Raw genomic sequence first — 27,665 nt, 5'->3', positions numbered from 1 at the left:
TCTGTCCCGGATTTTTTGAAGACATTTCGAGACACTAATTTTTCCCTATTTTGCCAAGATGTTATGATTTGTCCCGATTTAAGGTTTTCTACGATTATAGTAATGGAAAGCACATAAAAAACTGCTAAAGACCAAGGAAACTAGTTTCAAAGAACAAGGAAAAGTCCAAGCTCAAGAGGCGCTAGCAGAGGCCTTTCTTGTCCTTGGAAGTTACCAGCACTGCCACGGAGGTCCCAATGGAATCTTGGGAAAACACTTATCCCTTCTCTCAACAGAGGTAACCTAACCAACACAAGCCAAATCAAAGAGTCAAAGTCATATAGTGAAGAGCTGCTAAAATTCTAGCGGAAGTAAGAACAGCCATCCTGAAGACAAAAGACAAGAAAGCAACCAGACCAGACGGAATTTATAATGAAAATCTAAAGCACACAGCAGAGCAACTGACTCCCTTCTGGGACAATCTGTTCAAAACATGCATTCGATTTTTAGTATGTATAATGTTATATGTTCTCACGTATAAATTTATATAAAAAGTTCACCACTTATTTGCTAACCCACTTTGTAAGGTGTCCCGATTTTGGGACTTGAAAATCTAGTCACCTTAGGCCTAATGGTGGTATAATGTCTGCATACAACTTGTTAACAATTAGGTCACTGCGCAAAATTTGTAGCTAGACTATATTTAAAAAAAATATAGGCTACATAACAAAAAAAAGCTCTGTTCAGATATTCTAACCAAACATAGGCCTACTCTTAATGTGATAATTAACATGATTGTGCAAGAAATCGGACACTACAGTGGCAACAACAGCTACTGAACTAGGCCTAAACGTCACATTATCGATAGTTTAAAAGGCAAAATTAACACACACATTTATTATAGACAAAAAGAACCAAACCAAATCTTATTAGGCCTACCATAGTAACCTTAAAGCTAGCTATTCAGCATAGCAACTTTGTTTCCACAACCTTCCATCCACATTAACTCGGCCTCATGATCCTTAGTTCTGAACCGTATCTTAACCATGAATATATCTTAGCCTACCGCCTTACTAACACAATTCCATCTCTTAAAATAAATAGGCCAAGTTAATGTTGTAGTTACTCGAATACATCAAGATAAGCTATAATCAATGTATGGGTTGCGTAATACCTACAGACGACCGGTAACTTGATAAGCAACCTCAAAAACACGACTGGAAAATATAAAAAGTCCTCTAAGATTACGTTTTTGTTTCATCATAATATGGAAATAATTGGTCGCATCCTGGTATGTGCTTAAACATAGGCTACCGTAATAAGAGGAGATAAGAGTTCCTACTAAGCAGCGTAAGAAATACAAGAAATGAAATATTGTAGATAGTAGAAAAACATTCAGGTATTATTTTAACCTCCATTCATGACTCCTTTCTTATGAACATACACACATACATAAATTAATAGTTGCGCCTATTTAAGGCTGCAGTTACTAGCAAACAGTTCACACGTAATCTCGGTTAACTATAACCACTACCGTCTCTATCGATACAGGAGGTAGTGCTACAACTTTTAATATTAATGTGTTCAATATGTTCATGGCTTTACAAATGTTACAGATAGCTTGCAATCTACAAATTCTATAGAATCTCCGACCGTACAGTAGATTATGCCTAACAGCTTGCATCAGAACTTCCTATTCATCCAACATCAGAACATACGCATATTACAAATAATTTATATTGAGAGTAAATATAACTGTGAACATTCTTACCACAGAATTAATGCAGTACACCTGCAGGTTAATTACCAAATTCAACACTCAAATGCGTGGTCAATTTTTAAAATATTTGGATTTTTTTCGAAGATTACGCAATTAACCAATTTACAAGCCATTCCAAGTGTTATAATTTTATTATTGCATTATCCTACGATACCAAAAGTCTTTATATGTTACACTTTTAAAGCAAGTAAAGTCTTGATTAATGTCATTTACACGTGTTCAATATTATCACGGACGAAAACTTTACTCCACCCACAGACAACTATCACAGAACAACACACAAAGTCAAAGTACGCCTACCATACAAAATTACTATCAGTATTATCACATTCTAGTATATACAGTGACGAAGCTCAATACTTACGGAACATGCATCCATAGATAGTTGCTAACCACTAGGGTCGCTACCGTTGCTTACGTGATTACACAAGCTGGCGCATAGCACGATCGAGAGTAGGTCTCTGTGAGTCATGACAATTTCTGCCGCTAGGTTCGCCTCTCTGCCCTATGAAAAGATGAATAGTACCATTACAAAGCATTGTGCATCGTGAAAATAGTTCGATTAATTGTGCATTACTCATTGAGTACGAATATTACAAATATGCCAAGCATATTAGAGTGTTATTTGAAGTTTGTTCAGCTAAGTTATATTCGAAATTTGTCTGTGTTTTGCCTTGTGAAGAACTCTGTACCAACAGGTCGTATATTTATAGGTTAAGGTAAATGTCAAAGTTCTCTCATATAACAAGCAATGCTATGTTAAAAGTGGCGAATTGCATTTTCCGACTCTCGAATGATGTGACCCGAAATGTAAAATAATTTCATGCATTGTTTCACTTACCGAGCATTACTGATATAGGCCTAATGAAAATGTGAACGACGTGATGTAAACATTTAAGATAATGTTACTGTTTTCCCTTTCTCTTTTAGAAAATACCGACAAAAGTAATGAATTATTTTCATGTTGTACTTATTAGGTAATTAATGTGTATTTGTCTGTATTTTAGACCTGTGTATTGTTACGTAATTATCAGTGAATTAGGTAAGAGAACTTAACAAGGTTAGTATGAGATTAGGTAATGCACCTCAAACTGGTAACTAATGGCTGCTGCGAAATAGGCTGAGGTGGTTATCGTGTGAATCAAATTATATCTAGAATATCTAGTTTTATTATATACGGATACGTAAAGTTTTTTTTTGTTTTAGCATGTGTTTGTAATTTTGTGAGGTTATGTCTAGCCTAATTTCTTTTTATTCTTGTATCATTACCAATACATTAATTTATTTTATATTCATTTCAGGTGTTACGGAGGTGTTACATCTATGGTGGCAACTCTACTTATGTTAAGATATGAAGTAACAGTATATATTCAACTTCATCATTTGCTAAAAATTAAAGAAAACTGTATGTCTTCGACTCATTCCATCGACATTTCTTCTTATGTATGTGAACCACGTTCATTCTAAAAGTGCTACATTAAATGAACACTATAGACAACGTGATGGAACAATTTACAAGTTACTGTTAAAGTGCTCAACATTTTCAAGTGGTGCTATACCCATTGTTTCAAAATGTACATACATATTTTTACATTTCTATAAGAGGTGTCATAAATTATTTGAGCATATTTGTAAATTCTTCAAAATTAATTCTTCTAATTAAGACCATAAAGTAATGAAATAATATAGCCTAGGCCTATATGTGATTTTATACTCCCGGTATTGATGTTGATCTTGGTAAATTAATCCAATTTCACAGTGTTGTCTTTTGTATTGTGGTTCATAACAATTATAACAGTATGTACGTGGAAATGTTCTTAAAATAATAAATTCTAGCTCATGATTTTAAGTGGTCGTTTCAATGGGAGGTTATATTGGAAAGATGATCACAAATGATAATTTACTGCAAGATACAAGAACTGAATATAAGTGAGTGTTCCGTTGAAAGTGAAAGTGAAAATTTCGTTTTACAAGAGCTAAGTTGGCGTAATATTTATTTTAGAAATTATTTGAAAGCTACAGAATATGAAGAATAGACCTGTAACCATAGAAATCAACTGCGAATGGTGAGTGACCAGGTTTCATTAGTAATTGAAAGGAAGTAAAAATTATTTTCTTCTTATCACCCTGTTTTCAATATTTAAATTCCTTGTTATTTCGTGAGAGATTACTTCATACTATCACGTAAGCTAAATTTTTACTGTACAGATAATAAAAATTACATACATAAGTAGGCTACTTGAATACTGACGATCAAACTTCATATACATACCTCATCAGGTATATTCAAGAAGACATCTAATGTACTGTAACCAGCACATGATTAAAATACTGATCAGATGTCCAACAGTTTCTTACTGCACTCTTCACTTCAAAAGTTTGGCACATAGTTAATGAAAATCTTGATCAGGAAATCATTCATAAAAAAGTTAAATGTACACGTTTAAAACTTTCCTATAACATAGGGCATCCTCATTGTTACTTTTAAATTTTAGGAATGTACGCTTATAACTGTATCACAATCTGAAATAATCATAATATTTATAACACGAAGGTCCTTGTAGATAGTCAGTTCCAGTGTTCTATATGTAATTAAGAAATGGCCCAGTTTATTGCACTTTCAGCACTTTTCTATTTAGGGGCTTCTGATTAAGTTTCCTAATCACTGCGTATTTACTGGAAATATCTTTGGCAATATTGTCCAGTAGTGGCTTCACAAGTTTTCCCAAAAGAAAGAGGGACATTTCCTCATCTTTACATGTGTCGCACTTCACTTCTTGCGAAAATCTTGGCTTCAGAAAAGAATACTACAGCGTTTACTATTACTATGCTCAATAGATTAATCAGTAGGCCTATAGAAATGTTTTCACCACTGCAAGAAAAAATCGCGTAATAATTATACTTCTCAATTATTGTGACGTTCGTATTTTTTTAAAAGAGAGGGAAAAGTTACACGTTCTTGCAAATGCTTAATTATGAATTCAAGGAAATTAAAGATAATGCAGTACCTTAATTAGTTGCAATGTCTTATTTAATAACAATATTAATAATATTAGGTGAAAAGGGTAGGCTATAGTGCGTATATGTAAGATGTCAAGTTAATTTATTTCCGGAAATGTTTGGTGTATGAACTGAAGTACAGAGCAGACAGTCCCTCAGTTTATATGTAATATGTTTTAATATCAAGAATGACAGCCTTTTATTGTAATATAATTGAGGAGTAGAAGTTTGCAAATTACGTCTATTGTCCATAAAATATTGTACGAAGCATTTAATAAGCAATGGTGAGTCCTTTAAATGTCCCAAATGTCAATGTCTTTTAAGTGTTCTGCTATGAATATATAGGGCAGAACAGCGCTCCGAGCGGCGGAATTGGCATTACGAGGGAACCACTTCAGACTCGTTTTTCAAGCTCTATGCGCCAGCTTGTGTAATCTCGTAAGCAACGGTCGCTACTATCCCCTCTTTACAGACAAAGCAAAAGTACTGGCACAGTCTATTGTTCCTACACAACTCAGGCTTCGTGATTGCATATACCTGACTGTGCTACTCAACGAGCTAGAATTAAGCTCATTGGTGCTATTTTTATACGACGAACGAAATGAATCGCTCTTGTCATGAATTCAATTCAATGATTTGACTCGTTGATGTAACTCCACTGTCCACAGTACTGTGCACTGTCAAAAATTGTTGATCACGACCACAGATCACGAAAAAATTTATATATTAACTAGCCATACCCGTGCGCTTCGCTGCACTTCTTAGAATTAAATATTGACAAATCTAAATACAGTTTTGTAATTACTTAGTGAATAATAGCTTTTTGTATGTTGTAAGTCGTTTGCTCCTGAATCATTTTGAAAGTTGTATTTTTTTTTTTCTAATTTATTTATTGGTCGACCAGCAAACTTGCTACACAAGCTACTCTCAAATTATGGAATATCCCATACATAATATAATGATGAGGTTGGCTGTAAAGGCTCCTCTACTTAAATTTATTTTTAAATTAATTACCTAATAATTTTTGTGAACTATGAGAATAAAAGTATGATAAAGATTTTCTGTGTTAAATTTATGAAGAGTCGTCTGTATCGCTAAGAAAAATGTCCTAAGGTAGTTTCCTTTTAAGTCTAGATGGCTGACAAGTTCTTGCTCCAATGTTATATGTCACAGTTCCAGGAACGCCAAGAAGTTTGTTGAAGAAAGATTTTGACATTGAATGGATGTACTGTTCTAGTGGAATAATTCCCAATGCTTGATGCAGTTGCTGATTTCTTACAAACCACGGGGCATTTGTTGCTGTTCGCAGGAACTTGTTCTGTAGAACCACGGCCGACTTAATGTTCCTTTCGCTTCTTTGTATACGGCCTTGATAATAGTAATATTATTCTGAAATTGGTTAGTTTCTCAATTCCACCACGAGGCGCTGTCTGCCAAGGTTTGGTGTCCACAGAGGAGATACTCAATATGAATTAAAATAAATGATTAAATAGTAATAATAACACTTATAAATAATACATAAGAACATAATAAGTATTATTATGTTTAGTTCTGTTAATTATGGTAGAAGCGTGAGTTTAAAAGCAGGAAAGATAACACTTAGTAACCTATTCAGTTTAAGTAACATGATCCAGAGGCGTAATTTTGTAGTTCATTCACTGGGTAGCACGACTAGGCTAAACTGCGATGTTTCAAAATAATCACTTGGGTAATTATTTACCATAACTTGTACTAAGTTTTATAATTTCACTCGCTGCACTGATACATTCCATTTCATATTGCAGATTCAAGAATCATAGTTTCAAGATTTTGCGACTCAGTGGATTATAAGCCGCATTCTTCGAAGGAACCAGCTTTTCAGTTAAAGCTGCTGCCATGTTATCTAGAAGTGGCCTAACAAATTTCACAGTAATGATATTAGCAAGTCGTTCTTGGCCGTCTTCATCACAAATTGGCATTGCAAGAGAGTGCATCTACACAGTAACGGATCAATTTCCGAACACAAATTTTCTAATATATTCTTGTTTGATATTCTCTTTCGATGACTAAGCAGCTGATCTAGAATAAATTTTGCATGATTACTGCCTTCATCGGCCTCTTTCCTTATATTTTCCAGTTCTTTGTGTAACGGATCTCTTTCAATTAGTTGGAGTTTTTCGGTTATTTTCGTTATCTCATCTTGCTTCTCTTGTAACACCTGATTAAGTTGTGTAATTTTCACATGCAATCTGTTCATATTTCTTTTTAGCTCCTCAAAGTTGACAATGTCTGTTTGCGTCGCTTTATGGTCATTTTCAACTGGCAAGAATAGAATGTCATTAACTGATGCTGAGCCACTTGGAACGTCTTGTTCAAATAGTGAAAAACCAATATTACTAAAAGAATTGCGTTTCTTAGGTGGAGGGAGATCAGTTTTAGTACCTGTTCGTCATGGTCTTTTGATATCTGTCACTTTATACCTAGGATGATGAGGGAATATTGTTGGCACAGCATTTGGTTTTAACAGTCTAAATTTCCCAGTATTAGAATAATCTTCTTCCATGAAATGTAAACTACAAACGACTGAAGATGGGGAGTTGCTTTTGGAAAAAAGTCTTGGCGTGAAATCACTTTAAGCCATTCTCGCATCTTTCTCTAACTTACTTCTTACTTATGGCTTTTAAGGAACCCGGAGGTTCATTGCTGCCCTCACATAAGCCCGCCATCGGTCTCTATCCTGTGCAAGATCAATCCAGTCCCTATCATCATATACCACCTCCCTCAAATCCAGTGGCGATTTCTCTTAAGGAGCACAGGAGCAGTGCACCACCTCTTCAAATAACACATGTTTTATAAGTTATATCAATGAGCTGCAGTAGACTATGTAAGCGACTTAATTCTTTGTTGTAATACTATGTAAAAATAACACTGCATGCATGCCTGTGTACTGTTCTTGTTGACGCCTGGGACTTATATTTACCGCTCGACACTTGCGGCACACTGCTCCATTCGAGCATGCGCAGTAGTACTGTTTCACTGGCAGGCTTTGGAGCATGGTAGGTAGGTTTACAGTGAGCGTAGGAGGGGTTAGGAGCACTTTCAGATGTGTTCTCAAGCTCGTCCCATCATAAATGCTACAATGAATAGTGTGCAAAATCTGTGTAATTTTCTATAAGACCTTTACACGAAAAGATCAAAATAAAGAAGATGGGCAGACCTACACATGAATTAAAATTATAAGTGACGAAGAACAGTAATAGAGAAGTGACTAGAAAATTCAGCATTCGGACTTACGAAAAATGCAATATGCGGCTGCAATATAAAATACGCTGTATTTTGTTTTCCTTGCCTGTTGTTCGACGGCGAACATTTATTGACAAAAACAAGTACGTTTTATGAATTTTATTTATTTTTCTGTTTGAATTTAGGACTTTGCGTAGTAACTACATAATTTTGATTATCGTTCTGCAGATATGATTGATTTGAAGCACATGAATGAAGGAATTAAAAAACACTATTCTTCAGCTGCACACATCAACAATAATGTTAAATTAGCAGTGTTGGGTCAAACTAACATATAGACGCAATTAGATTCAATTGGATTGTTGAACTTCACAATGATAAAGCTACCAAGCACAGATATGTGCGTGCGGTTTTGTGGAGCTTTGAGTTGACTTTAAGAGGTCACGAAGACGGAACTCATCTTTAAACGCTAGTAATTTTCTTGGCCTCATCAATTTCAGTTCCGAATTAAACCCACTCTTAAGGAACAATTGGAAAGAGGAACAGTGTTTAAGAGCACGTCAAACACTGTACAGAACGAAGTCCTTCAAGCAATTTTGATGTATGCCATGATGAGATTTCGAAGAAATAAAGAAAGCTGCTGACTTTTTAGCAGTTAAGGCTGATGAGACGACACACGTATCGAATGCTTGTGAACGCGTGAACTGTGTTATAAAACACAATATAGCGAAAACAAATTATTTACGGTGTGCTGCATAGAAATTGAACACTTTACTTTGCTATTACTGGACCTACCTAGGAAACTGATTAACTGCAATTTCTTGACTAACAAAATTATGTAAATCTATACCTACGTAGCGTATGTTAATAGTTATGTAATAGTTAGTGCCTATAATAATAATAATAATAATAATAATAATAATAATAATAATAATAATAATAATAATCATAATCATAATCATAATCATAATCATAATCACCATAAATATTTGTGCACCACCAGGATTATTTATCACCACACGCCACTGCTCAAATCTATTTTAACATTATTCTCCCATCTACGTCTCGGCCTCCCCAAAGGTATTTTTCCCTCCGGTCTCCCAACTAACTCTATATCCATTTTTGGATTCACCCATATATTCTACATGCCCTGCCCATCTCAAGCGTCTGGGTTTAATGTTCCTAACTATGTCCGGTGAAAAATACAATGTGTGCAGTTCTGCATTTCCCTTATTCCCAAATATTTTCTTAAGCACCGTATCCTCGAGCATCAGAACCTCTGTTTCTCTCTCAAAAAAAGAGTCCAAGTTTCAAGACCATACAGAACAACCGGTAGACAGACTAGATGACAAAAGCTTCTCAACCGAATAATTAGAGGCAATTCCCATATTTATTCTGCGTTTAATTTCCTCCCGAGTGTCATTTATCTTAGTTACTGTTGCTCCAAGATATTTGAATTTTTGTCCACACCTGTGGAGTAACGTTTAGCGAGTCTAGCGGCGAAACCAGGTGACCCGGGTTCGATTCCCGGTCGGGACAAGTTATCTGGTTGAGGTTTTTCCGGGGTTTTCCCTCAACCCAATATGAACAAATTCTGGGTAACTTTCGGTGTTGGACCCCGGACTCATTTCACCGGCATTATCACCTTCATCTCATTCAGACGCTAAATAACCTAAGATGTTGAAAAACGTCGTAAAATAACCTGCTAAAACAAAATAAAAATATTTGAATTTTTCTACCTCTTCGAAGGATAAATCTCCAATTTTTATATTTCCATTTCGTACAATATTCTGGTCACGAGACATAATCATCTTTCCCTGTCACTCGGAAACTCGTGGAATGATATTGTTCCTCCACTCTTTTTTTCTATTCGAAGTACACAATGGTACACAATAATACGTCATTTTTAATCACATCATAATAAACTCACATACCAGTAGAAAGAAGCACAATATCACTAAGTATGATCGTACAAGAAACCATACACACATTCCTCAGAGAACCTTGGCAGTCAGTGCCATCTGGCGGGAATTTCATATATTCTCAATTACAGCTTTAACACAGAGATCAAAATGAATTGTCAATGCCGGTAATGGAGAAGCGAAGCGAGCATCAAGTCGGCCGTGGTAGAAATTGTAGGCGATGATTGCGAGTCTTGGTTCGTGCATGTTGGAGCAACGATAAACGAAGCAACCACAGTCTACTATATACAATCACGAAGCTTGAGATGATTTTTTTGCCAACGAGTTGCATTTCTCGCGATAGTTGCTAGCCGCTTGGAGCGTTGTGAGTACTAGGAACAATAGACTGTGTCACTGCCATCGTGATCTAATACAGGCTTAACCCGATCAGGAAGGGTGGCGTTTCAACCATATAAATTAATTGGGATGCATAAATAGTAACATATATTTCTCTAAAATGTAGTGTAATTCCATTAATAAAATTTAAAACAATGATTAGGGGTCACTTCAGACATAATTCCTTGCGAGTTAAGGTGTAATATTATTTTTGGTGTGGAAATTACGTTGTTCGTATGTTTAATACCTCCATTTATTTCGATTAAATATTGCGAAATTCTTGTACATTCATTTATGCACGATTCAATAATTTTCAGTTGCACCGCACGGATATTTAGATATGTTGAAATTATAGGTTATGTATACTGTACCAGTTGCCCCTTTCTGTCTAATTTTAGCGGTCTCCAATGCCCTGTCACTACATATGTATGTTATGTCATATGGATATTATAGGTTATGTTTACTATATTTAACTTATATTCCTATATTCGCAATTATACATTATAATTAAACATAATGCCATGTATGACACCAGTCACATTCTATTTGTCTGTATTTTAATACTAAAATTGAGTACTGAATTATTGTATTTATCTACTACCTAAGAGACGAAGTAACACAATCATATGTATACTAATTTCATAGGAGTGGTATGGTAAATTTTCTGTCTACAATTAAGGAACGTAGATGTGCTAAATTAAAATCACAATATAAATTCGTTTTTATTGAACCTCAAAATAGCTTCCATTCTAAACTTGAAATGTTGACGCGAACAGATTATGTTAACATGTAAAATTCTCTTCAGATTAAAATAACACAGTTTTGTAATTATTTCTGCAACATATTATGCAACAAGAAGTAAACGGAACTTATAACACATTACACTAAATAAAGCTTAGCAATGATAAGCAATAAAGTTATAATATAATATTTCACTGAGCTCCATATACCGAAATAGAAAACCCGAACAAACTTCACGGCCTGGTCTAAATCGACTGTGCCGTATTTCGCATTTTTGAGAAAAGCTATGTAAATTGTGAAATATTCGTTATCGTTTGTAATAACTATAAATGGCTAAAATACAATAATTTGAATAATAATATGGGACAAGGAGACGTTTGTTGTACTAAATTGTAAGAAAAATGGGTTAGAGTTATCCTTCTTCCGAAAGATCCAGGAAGGTGAGTTTATAGAATATAATATATATTTTATGAAAATAAAATATAAACCTTATGTATTTCATATTTCAATATTGGAAGGAAGGTGTTAATTTTTTCAAAAGAACACGTATCGTCTGCTAGGGAAAGAGTCTGTGATGAGGCGATAGTAGCGATCCTGGTGGTGAGCAACTATCTATGGATGCATATTTCAAATGTCTATGTTTGCATATTTAGTAAGTATTAAGCTTCGTGACTGTATATAGTAGGCTGTGAATAATTCTTCCACCACGGAAGCAACGCTGCTGTATCAAAGACAATTGAGCATGCAACCTAAAGGCCGGTTACACACTATACCGAGAGATGTGTAATGTGAAATGTGCGCCGAGAAGTGCGTGAGCGAGGCGAGGCAGCACAAAGACGTTAGACTGCAGCGTTGCCAACCTGAACACGAGCGAGTCGGCTACAAACGTCCCGAAATTCAGCTACAAAGACTGAAATTAAGCTACGCTCAAAACTTGAAGAATTTGCACATATTATGCTGTTCATTGTGCTGCGTTTAACGATTGTTTCATTGCCCATTATATTAATTTAATAAAAATAATTCGAAAGAGCTACGAATACAATTATTATTATTATTATTATTATTATTATTATTATTATTATTATTATTATTATTATTATTATTATTTATAATAATCATTATTATTTCTTACAAACCGAAAAATCAATACATAGGCCTAAGCATCCATACACTTCTATAGGTTTGGTAAAGCGTTGCTCAACCCAATCTACAAACCATGCACCAGTATGAAAAAGGGAAAGTATCTCACCTAAGAAATCTAGTCGATCCTTCTGATAACACTAGCTAAAATTTTAACTGTAAATATGTACCCTATAAATACGTAGACAAATATGTATAAACACATGGACACTGTGTTTTGGACAAAGTGTCGCAGCAAGTGGACAATGGGATAGATATGCGTGGGAAGGGCCAGTTTTTTTAATTTAGTTTCTTTTTATTTGAAGTCGGAGTACGGTTAATTTTGCGGAGTAGGCGACCCCTAATAAAAACTCTGCCGTGTGCCGGGAAGTTCACAAACAGAGGAACTGTCAGGTTACTGGTTTACTTTTGTTGGGTAGGCGACCCCTAATAAACCGCCTGACGGGTGTCTGCAAATTCACGAGTACAGAAATTGTGAGTTAGGTAATAGGCGCTATTCACATAATAGGAAAATAAAACTGAAAATAGCAATGCTATCCTTGCCATAAATGCGGGTCGCATTGTTCAGAATTCAGTCTGTGACACAAAGTTTCTACCGGTATGTTTTCGTAATTTTAATGAGGAAGTGAGGAAATTCTGGTGGGTATTAGTATGACAAAATAAATTTGTTAAAAGAAAGTGTTTACACATAAAATTTAAGTATTCACAGATGGTCGCTCGATCGAATCTCAGTTCGGCTACATTTTGACATTCGGCTACGACCATTCTGCTACAAGCTACATGACTAAAAATTAAGCTACGTTTAGCCGAATTCGGCCACGGTTGGCAACGCTGCGTTAGAGACAGCATTGTCCACACACTGCGCCCAGAAATGTGTAATCAAAGCAAAGAGTACAGAATAGTGATGGACAAAGTTGTTTTCCCGGAACAGCTCCGAATTCTCCGTTTCCGGAAAAATACTATGTTCCAAACAACAGTTCCGAAATAAGTTACAAGTTGAGATGTATCGGAATCGTTCACTGATGCGAGCTATCTCTTTGACTCTCGCTCCATTTGAGGAGTCGTTCAAAAGAGCGATACAGTACTCTCCCTCTTCCCCAAGCAGCCACATACGTTGGAGCACTCATAACTCGGACTCCTCTTAAAATACGTTATCTGCACGACATCATAGCACACATGCTTCTCAATAGATAATAGATGACATTCCAATCGGTTTGGAAACTTGCTGTATGCGGACAGAAGCTTCAAGCTTAATGTTTATTAGATAAACAGCTGTTGAATACAAGAATGCAACACTATTGGTACATAAAGTCGTGAAGATACGGTAACATTTAAAACGTGTAGTGTGTAATTTTTGTTCTCAGTGTTACGTAGTAAAAAAAAAAAAAAAAAACTAAAGTCATTAATTTTTATTTTTACTTTCCTTAATACTTAGTTATAATAATAATTACATTATAAATTCATAAATAATATAAATATATAACTGCTGTATATATTTATATATTAGCAGTAGTGAAATCTGAAACCCTGACACTGGCTTAGTAAAATGTTAGAAACGCATCTGTACCAAAGTGTAATAATTTAACTTCGCATCGCACCTCGCTCTGTGACATTACTTATGATCACACTAGATGGATTTCAATTTCCATGCTTCCTCATCCATTCACGTGAGGCCGGTTACACACTATACCGAGAGATGTGTAATGTGAAATGTGCGCCGAGAAATGCGTGAAATCGAAAGCATTGTTTTAAATGGAACGCCACACACTACAATGAGTTTCTCGCTCACCTCGCGCGAGGTAAACACATTTCTCGCTCTGATCGCTAGCCCAGCGAATTTTTCAAGACACATTCGACCTCTGTCAACGATTGCGATCACACATAGACATCGGGAAAATATTTTTCAGCTGTTTTAAATTCAGAAAACTTAGCAAAATTGTTCTAATACGTCAGATCGACCATTGAAATTTTTTGGTGTCATACAAATACGTATGACACACGAGACGATAACTATAGTAATACTAAATTGAAGACCTCTCTGGTAAAAGGAATGTAACATCAAATTATTAAAATAAATGATGTCGGTAGGAAAACAAATTTTAAAGCATTTATTTATAACAATAAATTGAACTAAATGGTTGAATAAACTTTTATCCCTGTGTAGTGAAATGATTGTGATAGTAAATATAGCACTAATGAAATATGCTCCTGAAATAATTTTCCTTTCTACTGATACATGAATTTACATTTTGGTTTTATGTCCTTATTCCGGGGAGGTCTTAAAAATAAAAGAAGAACTCTGGAAGCAAATATCAATCGATTTAATCAGACGTTAATTAGGTTAGGTTTCTGATTTGCAATGCCAATGAACATAAGATTGGCTATGAATGAAATTATGACTTTATTATCACATAATATCATACTTAACAATGAAGAGATAAGATTTTATATTAGATATTACTGTATGTATTACTTGCTAGTCAACACGATAATTTATTAAGGATTCAGTTGTCTTCATTGTACTCGTGATGCTGGGGTTGCATTATTGGACTGAAGAGAATGCTGTTCATGTTCATGAAAAAGTGAACAGTATCATTCCGTTTCGTGATAAAGTGAAATACAATTTCCTGTATGCCGTTTAATATAGTGGTATGGTATTTCTCCAGAAAAATTGCAGCAAAGATGGCACAATTTTCTTTTGTTTCACTGGTTTCTGCGAGATGTGTAATGTGGTAAAAACATGGTTTTGGTTTGCAGCCACAGATATTGTACTTTCAGGATAAAAATCTTTTGATACTTGTGCATTCTAATACGATGTTGTAGCCCACACTTGTTAAAATTGTACAAATTTGATTCTTCCGTATTTTAATGCATTGTTGTAGCCCCCCTCACTTGTTACAAATATAACACACGTTAGGTCCAAGATGCAATACTATGAAAACTGGTTGGTCATTTCCCTAGTAATTCGTGCTGGAACTATTGCGTCTTAAGTTGATAATTTTGCCAAATATTTTATATAATTGGGTGCTATGAAAAAAGCTCCATCCCCCCCCTTATATTATGACCACATTCTCATAGTTACTTAAGGCCGTGAAAAAAATTGAAAACGCGTAGTTCCAGAGCCACTTTCGCATCAAAGAGTCTATCAAATACACTTATTGCAGTTTTGTGCAATATACATTTTTTTCTTTTCATGGTAATGAAGTAACAAACTTCTCAAAGAAAAACAAAAGTTATATTTCATTAAGTCATGTTTTGCACCACGAAATTATGTAAACTACTTACCTTTTCAGTATTATTAAACTGTTGATTCTTGTGTTTGATCCACTGCTATATTTTTATTAAGAAATTGGATGACTTATAAGTTTCAAACTATAGGCTACAACATAATAAACATAGAAAAACACAATTATTTGTATTTATTTATATTATGCTGAGAATATGAATATCTTATTTATTTGTACAATGAACTACATTTACGATACTGTACCATTTGTTATAGAGTCTGAGGATTAGGAAGAGCTGTATTAAATTCTTTAAAAAAGTTATATGTGTTAGTGGAAAGAAAATTAATTGTTACCGGTACGTTTTCATCACACTGTTTCTTTTTCTTCTTACCATTAACCTTTCACATGTCTCTTGAGAAGAGATACAAAAATCTTTGAAATGGAACGTGACGTATCACAAAACTCGTATTCAAACAAGGTTTTCTGTTTCACAGTTTCCAACACATCTTTCAAATCACCCACTGATTTCACCACTAACCATTTATACTGTTGCAATGTCTTATTCTCTTTTTGTACACAAAACTACCCTTTCCTTAACTTCCTTATTCTTCTTCGACAGAACCCGAATTTCATTTTCAGTATTAGCTTCCAGTGACATAATGGAGGTCCCAACTTCGACTACAATTGTCACAGTAGAGAGAGGGAGAGAAAGATTTCAGCAAACTCCCGTTTTACTCTTCTTTCCTGAAAATAATAATTCATATAACATAATGAGCCTACTTTATACACAGTAGCGAATAGATACTGTATACCAATATTATTATGGTTAACTATCAGTGTAATGCTCATCTAACTAACCTTTGGTTCTTCAGGGTGCAATTATATCAGCACAACCCCCTTTCTGACACACATATGAAAAGGTCGTGCGAACTATCTATCCTCCTCCCCGAAGTGATTGGAACAAATTGTGCTGCAACGACAATACGAGGTGTCCGAACAGCTTTAACATCAGGATACTTTGGAAAGGCGTAAGGCCTAATACAAGTTAAATTTAAATATTAATAAACTACAGACGATAACAACCCCAGATATTTATGTATATAATGTCCTTAGTCTCTCATACATATCCATGATAGATTATCCCAGGTAAGTTCTTGGACTCCTTATTTCCTCTGCCATACAGCACACTGAATCGACATATTTAAATTTATCAAAATATTATTCTAAAAACTTAAAACAACACGACTACACCATGAAAATACATTTCTGGGCGTCTGAATTAATTATTTTTCAGTTCAGAAATCGGCGTTAATTAATATTCATAAAGGTAAGCTACTTGAAAAGGATTTGTTTCTGAATTACCACAGGCTTACCAGAAGTCTTAACAGCATATCACATAGAGGCAGCAATTTATATAATAAACTTCCACAGAAAATCAAAGAACTTAACATAAGAAATTTAAAAAAAAGAGGCAAAGAACATTTTATTAACACATATGCCATTTTGCACAAATGAATACCTAAATTTAAAATTTTAGAATTTAACGTTTCTTGATACTGCCCTTGACCATTTATGTTTCAGGTAACTCAGAGTTGAAGAAAAGATAGGGAAAAGCAAAAAGAGAAGATACTAGATAGAACAGTGGAGACTGAAGATCAAGCTTGTCCTAGAGATATATATATTTTTTTTTCTTTTTTTCTCTTTTTTTGCATGTCACTTAATATTACACTGTTAAATTTATTTAGAATTAAGTCTATTTTTGTATTATATTGTATGTTATGTCAGTTTTCTTGTGTACTGACGACGCCATGAATGCTTGTAATTCTATTCGGCTAATAAAGATCTAATCTAATCTAATCTAATCTAATCTAATCTAATCTAATCTAATCTAATCTAATCTAATCTAATCTAATCTTCACCATGACTCGCGAGGCGAGACAGCATTGTCCACACGGGGTAGTGTATCATGATTACGTAAGAACGAATTTTTTTTTCTCTAAAACATACAAATTTCGTTTCTTTCATTATGTCTTCTTAAATAAAGTTTGTGAATTATGAAAACCTGATATTAAATAAAGTTTGTGTATTATTACAACCTGATTTCCTTTTCGAAACAGTTTCTCTGTATTTAATCGCATAGCGCTGCGTTAATGGATTTACCAATGACAACTAGGTCATCTGCAAAGTCTGATACAGTAAGATTGTCTAAATCGGAATTAATTTGGAAACCATATTGGTTAATGATATGTTTTTCTGTCAGTTCTTTAATAATTAATTCAATGGATAAATTAAAAAGGAGTGGGGACAATGGAGATCCTTGAAAAACTCTTCTTTTGAGTTTGATACGATCAGACTTTGAACCTGAAGAATGGATGGTAGTGAAGTTTCCTTTGGTTAAACTTTTTATTAATTCGCGAAGGTGAGTCGGTAAAGGCTGCGTGTTAAGTGTTCGTTCTATGTTCAAGACCTACGATGTCAAAAGCCTGAGTTAATGTATATTCAACATGACGATAGTAAGATCTTTCTTATCTTGCTTAGCTTGTCGTAAACAACCATCAACTAACGAAATATTGATGTAAGTACCTGGTTGACTGACTAAACCCCTTTGGTTCTCATTCAAAAGGACGAATTGTCTAATTTTTACATCAATAACTCTCTCAGTTAATCGTCTAACAACAGAGCATATAGAAAGAGATATTACAAGAGGTCTCTGCAATGGAGTTGCAATTCGGAAATTGCATGTGCCATACAAGCCAATTTGCGTAGACTACATACATTTAATTGGGCTTGTAAATGATATTTTAAGGTATTTATTTTTTCTGAAACCATAACTGCATCTTACTGTAATAATCAAGTTGCTGGAGCTAAGAAACGGTGCTATGATATTGGCTCATTTGTTAAGTTGCGTTTCCATGGATTCTTCTGAATTTATAGTAAGCATGAAGGATGATGCAAATTATTTTCCTACAGAGGTGTGAAGAAAGATTCTTTTTTAATGATGAGGTGACAGAAAATCCGTGTGTCGTACGTAAGATAGAGATTAGACAGCAAGAAGGTCAGTGGTTGCAAAGCGAGAGATATTGAACAGAGTAAAGCAGTATGTATTAGAAACTTATTAACACATGTTATATATCGCCATCGTCGTCCTCCTCCGCATCATCATCATCATCATCATCATCATCATCATTATCACTATCACTACCACAACATTACAAAATAAATGAAGTGAGTTCTACACGTTAAGATCTGTCACACTATCTGAGTCTAGACTTTCGATATTAAATAATTTCCTTGGAATAAATTCATTGCCAATCTTTGTGAGTGTTGTGTCAAATTAGTTTAGAAATATTATGTTTTGAGATAGTTTTAACTTCTTGTAAATTAAATTCTTTGTTCGACTATGAGCAATGAGACTTTTTTCGAATCTCATTTCTGTTGCATTTTGTTTTTAAGCAATGGTAATATTCTTTTGCATCAAATCCTAACTTCGCACCATAATTTGGTACCGACAATAATGATTTTGTTATCAAATACTCGAATATCATCTACCTATTTTTGTTTTTTACAAGTCATGTTTGATTTTCAGATAAGCCAATTATTAAATACAATAAATAATGTTTTAATTTTTCAATCTTATGACTTATCAATTTTATTAACATTTGCTAATACATGTTCAATATTAAAATAATAATAATATATGAACGTTTTCGCCAATTTACGGCATCATCAGATACAATTTGCTTTTGTTTACTATAATCGACATTATGGACTACATATTAATTTATATTATAATATATTCTATTTTTTGTAGTTAAGATGTATTTTATTAAGTGTCAAAAACTGTATACAGTATTGGCGGGAATGCGTGTGTTGCATTATGTTTCTTTTTTTAATTTCTTTATAAAATGAACTTTTGTAGGAAGTAAATTATGACGAGAGAATTTGCTTTTGTTTTATAAACATCTTTGAGAACTCAATTTTGGTTGTTTCGGTGTTCCAAAAAACATCGACCTTAGAAGTTGTTGAAATAACATAATACAATTGCAAACAGTTGCCATTGTTTTATTTGAAAGCATTAAGCCTACTGTATTTTGCTTCCTTACTTGTTATTTTATCCAGATTTGTACAATCTTTAAATTCAGCGGCTTATATTATTTTATTATGTAAAAATCATTGGCGCATCTACATTCGAATAGAAGTCATCGATTTTCCAAGCTGCAGATGCACGTCCAGATTCTGGAGGATTTAAGTGGAAATTGGCGACCAAACGGAACTTGAGGTAAGTGTTATTTGGTATATACTACTTCGGGACATCCATCTCTGCTGCTGTCATTTCAGCACTCTTGCAGTAATCATAATAATCTTTACATAGCACACGGAAAATAGTCAGGAATTAGGACAATAAAGTGTTCATAAACTTCAGGTCGTTACCCGCACAGGATGAAAATTGTATCAAGATGGTCAGTTAAATATCCACTGTTAGATTTTATGTAAGAAAACGTTAATAATGTTACACACGAACTCAGGGATTTCACCTTTACAATAACGCATATGGAGAAAGATTGAAAAATGCTGGATTTGCAGTGAAAGACCTGCCCTTGGGCATAACATAATGAATTGATGTATTACATATGGTGGACTTTCGCAATGAAGATAAATGCGAAATGTGATAAAATGCTGTAAATAAGTAATTTTGTGTTTAAAAGTATATTAAGTACGTATATCACTGTAGCTTTTTAATCCGCGATAAAATGCTAAATGTATATTTTTCTGCTTGATGATCCACGAGTTGGCTGCAGGTACTTCTTCAAACAATGCAACTATTTTTCCTTTCTGAGGTTATGCATATGAGGTTTTAAATTCACGGTGCCGAAGATGTCGCCTTTATTGTTTCACGGATTCTGTAACCTTATCTATGCTCACTTGCAATTCCGACAAGCAACGAGTTCTTATAGTTTTGTAGTCTCGTGCAGCATTAACGTGCTGGTCATTTAGGTTTTCTAGCTTGGTATTGATGTTGAGTGGCTGCAGATAGGCTTCCCATGTTGCGCGCATCACTGACAATCCTTTATATTTATTATTATTATTATTATTATTATTATTATTATTATTATTATTATTATTATTATTATTATCTAATAATTAAATTTTTGAGCATTTTTTTCTAGTTTTAATACTGTAAAACGCACTGTGGCTCTCGGAAAATTATTATTTCTAACTTTGGCTCGACTCCGATTTCTACTGAGTACCACTGACCTGCAGTTTACGTCCTACTTTTTATTTTTCTTGTGATGTAGGCCTATTTTTAGTTTCCAGCAGTTTTATGCAATTATCAAAACTTTCAAGCCAAGTTCAATACAAGAGTTTATTTCAAGCACCTATTGTTTCTACAACAGTACATTTTTAATAGTTTTATGGATATGTTAGTTAACTGTGAGGTGACAACAGTGAGAGGGTGTCACGGCAAGTTTATATTATTTCCTGTCTTCAAATGCGCAGTGCTCTAAACCGCTGAATAAGTTTACCATTCATAACACAATGCTCCGTCGATATAGAAGAAAGTCAATGTTCACCTACTTAGATATTAACACGCAGAGCAAGCCCCCTGCACTCGGCAAGCTGTAGAGCATGAAAGTCAGGAAAACATAGATCATACGGAAATGTGTATTTAAGAGTTGCTAATTAAAAAGTTAATCTGATACAACGTAAGTACAAAAACATTTTATTTCCTAGAATATACCTATCTATAAAATATAATAAAAAATAAATAAATAAATATGTAAGTAGATAAGTAAGTACATAAGTAAATAAACAAATATATAAGTAAATAAGTAAATGAATGAATGAATGAATATTACAGTAGCTTAAAGTCTCCAGAAATAGCCTTCATATTTGCGCCGTTTCCTAGGCGTTGTCAAAATACTTACGCGTAAATGTTTTGTGACACGATGCCTTACCGGTATGTGGGGGCTTGGATTCTCGTCACAACACCAGACCACATTGTACTGTTTTCTGCTTTCTTTAGACTCAAATGCATTCTACTAATTCGGCGGAGCAGTGTGTTAAAAGATACTTTTTTTTAGACATAACAAGATGTAGAATAAGTAAATTTGATATTTAACAATAAGTTGATAAAAATCGGAAGTGATTTGCTGGCATACAAACAAGTGTTGTATGAGATAACTTAATGTTAGTATTTTGCATACATCTGGAAATAGTGGAAGGAAAAACTAATAAGACATCGTAGATGTAAACACTTCAACTACTTCACTTTAGGAGGAGTCCATATTTAAAGTAAACGGTGCCATAAAGATGACACAGACTTTGTAGTTATATGTTTTAAGTGTTTCTTAATGATTTTGCCCTCTAGCATATAGCCTAATATACATTTTTCTATGTGTCTTGTTTTATTTAGTACTGCTTAAAATATAATACAAAAATATGAATTGCATTGTCACGAAATAAGTTAACTCTTTGTTTCCCCGCATTCAAAACAAGGTACCTTTTTGGTTTAAAACTTAAATTTCGACACCAAGAGAAGCACAACCAGAAATTAACAACACTCCTAATTTATTTCTCTCGTCCTCTCAAGCTCTTAATAGGGCAACTAACATTTGAAATGCTCAATGGGAAAATACTTCAACTCACCAAATACAAGAAAGGTCTGCTGTCTTGTGCAAGAAATGTTAAAGAAAATAATCGTCAGAACCGATATTGAATTACCATTATTGTTATTTAATTATTTACTTATTTATATATTTATTTATTTTTATGTCAATATACATGAATTTAAGTAGCATTGTATCTATATTCTATTTCATGTGAATTATTCTTTCATGATCAACATAAGAAAATCTCTCCAATAGTGTGGGGAGAATGACAGTACAAAACATAATACGGAATCGCAAAGCGAATTGTATTGAAAAACATACTTTTTCTTTATCATTGAAAACTCGAAATAGATTAATTTGGAAGCGATAAATTGTTTTACAATTTAGCTTCACATAATGAGAAAGTAAAACACAATACATAACAATGACTCAATAAATATATCTAGGAAGAAACATCACAAACAGGTCTGCAATATTCAATTCACTTACAATCTCCAAGCAGGAGAAACCAAGTAACTTATTATTATTATTATTATTATTATTATTATTATTATTATTATTACGAGGAGTGAGCTTCATATACAGAGAAAACATAATCAGCATTTGAATTAGTATCATTCGAGTTAATCAAGTTTTCGGACGTGAAACATTTGAAGAGTTCGCGGGAAAAACGATGAATGTCACACTTTTCTTAAGGTTGATGTCATTATCTAATTAAATGGATCACTGCGAAATTTAATGTTCTTATGAAAAATGGTAAAAAGGAGAATTATCACCACGAATACAGTAATCCTTTCCTTTATTTTCTATAGAAACAGCACTACATCTTGCAGTTATAGACTCAATTAGATCATTATCTAATCCAGTGGCGGCTCGTGGGTATTGAATTCAGGGGGGCTGCATAAAAAATAAACTATGCAACTTACCTTATTTAAAGATTAGTTCCATGCGCCTTGTCTTGTAGGTTGCAAACTTTTGAATCCTCTTCTTATTAAAATCCGATGTCGTTTAACATAGTCTTTACAATGGAAAACATAGCTAATGCGGTCAATCTCTCTTCTCTCATCGTATTTCTGAGATAGGATTTTACTCTCTTCAAACACGAAAAGCAACGTTCTGGTTCGGAAGTTGTCATTGGTATGGTGATAGCTATGCGTAGTAGTTCCACAACTTCTGAAAATGAGGCCTGCAAGTTCTCAGATAGAAGAAACTGCAAGAGCTTTACTGCGTCACTGATATTTCTGAATTCTTGTCTCTGATACAAGACAGTGAGTTCCGTTTTCAGTTTGTCTTCATCGAACGTTGGAAAAAGCTTCACATATGCATTTAGGTAATTTTCAGGAAATGAGCTTTTATAGCTTTCAAATTTTTCTTGACACAGAAGAGAAGATAATATCAGGTGATCTATGAACTGGAATCGGGTGTTAGCTTATGTGATAATGAGGTCACACACTTCCTTGGCTGCCGCAACCCTTGTCTGAATCCCTTCGACCTTACGACGCTTTTTAGGGTTTTCATTTTCACAGATCTCGCTGCTCAACTGTGCACTGTTCCGTATTGTCTGTATGGCATTAACAAAGCTTGATATGCAGAGTCGGCCTCGGTAGCATAGTCGATTGCGGGTTCGATCCCGGCCCAGGTCGATGGCATTTAAGTGTGTTTAAATGAGACAGACTCATGTAAGTGGATTTACTGGCATTAAAAGAATCCTGCAGGATAAAATTCCGGCACACCGGCGACGCTGCAGTTGCGACTGTCGTTAAATAAACCATAATTTAATTTTTATTTGCAGATTTGAACCTTAGAAATATCTAACTGGCGATGTTGTAGCTGGTTTTATAATATATCTACATCTACATGATACATCAATAAATGAAAAAAAAAAAAAAAAAAGAGCCAGAAATTGAATTCAGGATCTTCAAGAGTACGCACCAGGGCGCTTGCCTCATTTATTGTGATGTTAGATGTTTCAGATTCCATTATGGTTTGAAAACATTCTAGAAATTCTCATGAAAACATTTACTGTTCGTATTTTAAAACTCCATCTTGTTGCCCCAGCTGATGGAATTGTCTTTGAAACACATTAATCTAATACAGGCTCGCTAATATGTTTTCGCGGGATATCAGCCGAGTTAAGATTTTGGAATGCTCCAAGCTTTCGACTGCTATCTCTGCAGCCATCTTCAGGGAAGTGATGTCCGAACAGAAAGTCGAAAGGTTATATAGATGTTAGGCTGTCTCAGGTGAAACGGGATTGGTTGGCGGATCAGCCAATCCGGGGCCGGGAATTGTCATCGCTCGTAAGCTCCGCCCCTCCCGGGATTCCTGCGTGAAGTTTGGCGGGCGGCGAGCCCTGTTCCGCCGGTTGGAATCGGTTGCCGTCCTCGGTCCGTGATCTTCATGACCTTGATTGTAAGAGGGCCTGAGTTGGTCTAAGGCCGGTGTCCATGCCTGACTGAGCTGGAGTCCACTGTCTCTGTTAAAGTTGTTTTTCTCCAGCTTGATCTCTATGGCCTCCTTGATTGTACGATCCCAGTAGTGGCTTGATTTGTTAATGACCTTGGTGTGGTCAAACAGTATTTTATGCTCCTTTTCTATGCTGTGTTGCGCCACTGCAGATTTTTCCGGGTAATACAGCCTCAGGTTCCTCTTATGTTCTTTGATTCTGTCTTCTATTGTGCGGCCAGTCTGCCCTATGTATACTTCGCCACTCTCGCATGGAATCTTGTAAATCCCTGGAGTCCTTAAGCCCTGACTGTCTTTAACCTGGAGAGAATTCATCACACATACCTGGAACTCAACAACATCTCACGGGAGCTTTACAATGCTACGGGAGGCTACAACCATCTGATCAAGAATGGATCGACAGGTCACTAACCGCCCAGGTTCAGATGCATATGAAGAAAGTCAGAGGGAGGCAAATGGAGAAATTCCACAGATTGGCCCCCTCACAGCCAGGCATCCAACCGCTGGACAAGAACAAACTTGTCATTAATGTATCAAGTAAAACATTGGACGAAGACACCATATCGGTACTAGCCAAGGGCCTAAATTTCGTTCCAGCTCCAAGAAAATATCCAGTCAAGAACATTATCAGTGGAGTGGAGCAAGCTATCTCCTCTCTTCCTCTTGGAATATCTGAAGAAGTGAGAAGAGATGTCTGCCGAATAATCAACACAGCCAGACCACCCAAACCCAATATCACGAGGAATGAACGACTAGCGCCCCGGGAGCTACGTGAAGATGAGAGTATAGTCGTTCTCCAGGCCGACAAAGGACACGCTACGGTGGTGTTGGACTCTTCAACGTACCACCAGAAAATTGTTGAACTGCTAGCAGACACGACCTACAAGAAACTGACACGTGATCCCACTAACAGGATCATAAGAAGAACCACCACGCTGCTGAAATCTTCCTCGCTGCCTGCCGAGGTTATAAAAGTTCTACTACCACACTCGGCCACACCACCTCGGATTTACGGGCTCCCCAAGATCCACAAACAAGGGCTACCATTACGACCCATTGTTAGCACCATCGGGTCGCCCACATACCACCTGGCCAAGCATCTAACCAACATGCTCCAACCCCTGATTGGAACGTGTGAACATCATGTGAAAAACTCTACAGAATTTGTTAGAATTCTGGAGAACATCACAGTGGTCCCATCAGATCTACTAGTGAGCTTCGATGTAATTTCACTCTTCACAAAGGTTCCGATAAAAGAGGCTCTTGAACTGGTAGCGGAACAATTCCCGGATGATATTCTACAACTCTTCCGACTGGCCTTGACTACTACTTACTTCACGTACAACAGTGAGTTCTATGAACAAACCGACGGCGTGGCAATGGGCTCCCCGCTGTCACCTGCTATTGCTAACTTTTACATGCAGCACTTCGAACACCAGGCCCTAGACTCAGCCACACACAAGCCGAGCCACTTCTTCCGCTACGTAGACGACACCTTCGTGGTCTGGCCGCACGGACAAGACAAGCTACAAGAGTTCCTACAACATCTCAACAGCATCCACGCGAATATCCAGTTCACCATGGAGGTGGAGTCAGAGGGCTCACTGCCGTTCCTGGATATCCACATACACAGGAAAGCAGATGGTACTCTCGGACATGGCGTGTATAGAAAGCCGACGCACACAGATCTGTACCTGAATGCACTCAGCCTCCACCACCCTTCGCAGAAGAAGTCCGTCCTGACTAGTCTACTACATCGCGCCATAGTCATTTCCGATATCAACAACTTGCCTGCAGAAATGGACCATCTTCGTAGAACACTACAACAAAACAACTACAGCCGGAGAGACATCAACAAAGCCCTCAAACAAGTTACCACGAGATGTAACACAATAGACTTAGACAGCAAGCAAGAACCGACAAAGAAAGCTTTCATTCCATTCTGCGGGAGCGTGTCACACAAAATAAGCAGAATCCTCCAGAAGGTAAATATCAAAACCATCCATAAACCACAGAGCAAAATCCGGAGTCATCTACGTCAGGTTAAAGACAGTCAGGGCTTAAGGACTCCAGGGATTTATAAGATTCCATGCGAGTGTGGCGAAGTATACATAGGGCAGACTGGCCGCACACTAGAAGACAGAATCAAAGAACATAAGAGGAACCTGAGGCTGTATTACCCGGAAAAATCTGCAGTGGCGCAACACAGCATAGAAAAGGAGCATAAAATACTGTTTGACCACACCAAGGTCATTAACAAATCAAGCCACTACTGGGATCGTACAATCAAGGAGGCCATAGAGATCAAGCTGGAGAAAAACAACTTTAACAGAGACAGTGGACTCCAGCTCAGTCAGGCATGGACACCGGCCTTAGACCAACTCAGGCCCTCTTACAATCAAGGTCATGAAGATCACGGACCGAGGACGGCAACCGATTCCAACCGGCGGAACAGGGCTCGCCGCCCGCCAAACTTCACGCAGGAATCCCGGGAGGGGCGGAGCTTACGAGCGATGACAATTCCCGGCCCCGGATTGGCTGATCCGCCAACCAATCCCGTTTCACCTGAGACAGCCTAACATCTATATAACCTTTCGACTTTCTGTTCGGACACTGCCCTCTTGGCGATGGGCAAAACCTATAGATTAGCGTCCCGTAGATTACAGTCGATCTTAGATCACCTCCAGCCGTGGTTCCACGACTGGAGAATCAAGGTCAATGTAGAGAAATGTCAGGCCATACTCTTTTCACTAAGAGCGAGGCTCGAAGACATACCACCACCACCCACACTTTTCGGACGAGAAATGCCGTGGATGAACCAAATTAAATATTTAGGGATCATCATGGACTCTCATCTCAACTTCCGAGATCACATCCAATCCCTTCTTCGTAAGGCCAACGGCCTGATAGTTAGACACTATCCCATTCTGGCGGCCTTAACTCCTGACAACCTGAGGGTAGGACTTACCATGTATAAGGCCCTCATTCGCTCTGTCATTACCTATGCCGCACCCGCATGGGGGTTTGCGGCAGTGTCCCATCTCCGTAAACTCCAAGTTGTCCAAAACCAGGTGATTCGACTCATTACCCATCTCCCCCGAGTCGCCTCGAGAAGAAAGTTCCATGATGAACTAGAGTTGCCAACCATAGACGAGTTCATTGCTCGACTGGCTAGGAACCTGTATGCGGAAGCTCGTGCTAA

The 27,665-nt window shown here is 36.1% G+C and overlaps 2 protein-coding genes across 4 annotated transcripts in view; both read right to left on the bottom strand.

The window, feature by feature from the left end:
• Positions 1-2,167, bottom strand: part of LOC138704862 (uncharacterized) — a 125,182-nt gene extending 123,015 nt beyond the window's left edge. The window contains exon 1 of one of the 3 annotated variants that reach the window (XM_069833199.1): positions 2,124-2,167. In XM_069833199.1, the coding sequence (XP_069689300.1) occupies positions 2,124-2,130 (7 nt within the window). In that variant the 5' untranslated portion in view covers positions 2,131-2,167. Of the gene's footprint in view, positions 1-918; positions 1,027-1,750; positions 2,086-2,123 lie in introns of those variants that run through there. The other 2 variants (XM_069833201.1, XM_069833202.1) reach the window with 2 other exon arrangements.
• A 13,747-nt stretch (positions 2,168-15,914) lies between these two features.
• Positions 15,915-27,665, bottom strand: part of LOC138704861 (uncharacterized) — a 63,538-nt gene continuing 51,787 nt past the window's right edge. The window contains exon 9 of the transcript XR_011333453.1: positions 15,915-16,130. The gene's annotated coding sequence lies outside the window, so the exon portion shown is untranslated. The remainder of the gene's footprint in view (positions 16,131-27,665) is intronic.

The sequence above is a fragment of the Periplaneta americana genome, chromosome 8 (assembly GCF_040183065.1).
Source record: "Periplaneta americana isolate PAMFEO1 chromosome 8, P.americana_PAMFEO1_priV1, whole genome shotgun sequence".
NCBI classification, from domain to species: Eukaryota; Metazoa; Arthropoda; class Insecta; order Blattodea; family Blattidae; genus Periplaneta; species Periplaneta americana.
This window is presented reverse-complemented; position numbering and strand designations above follow the sequence as displayed.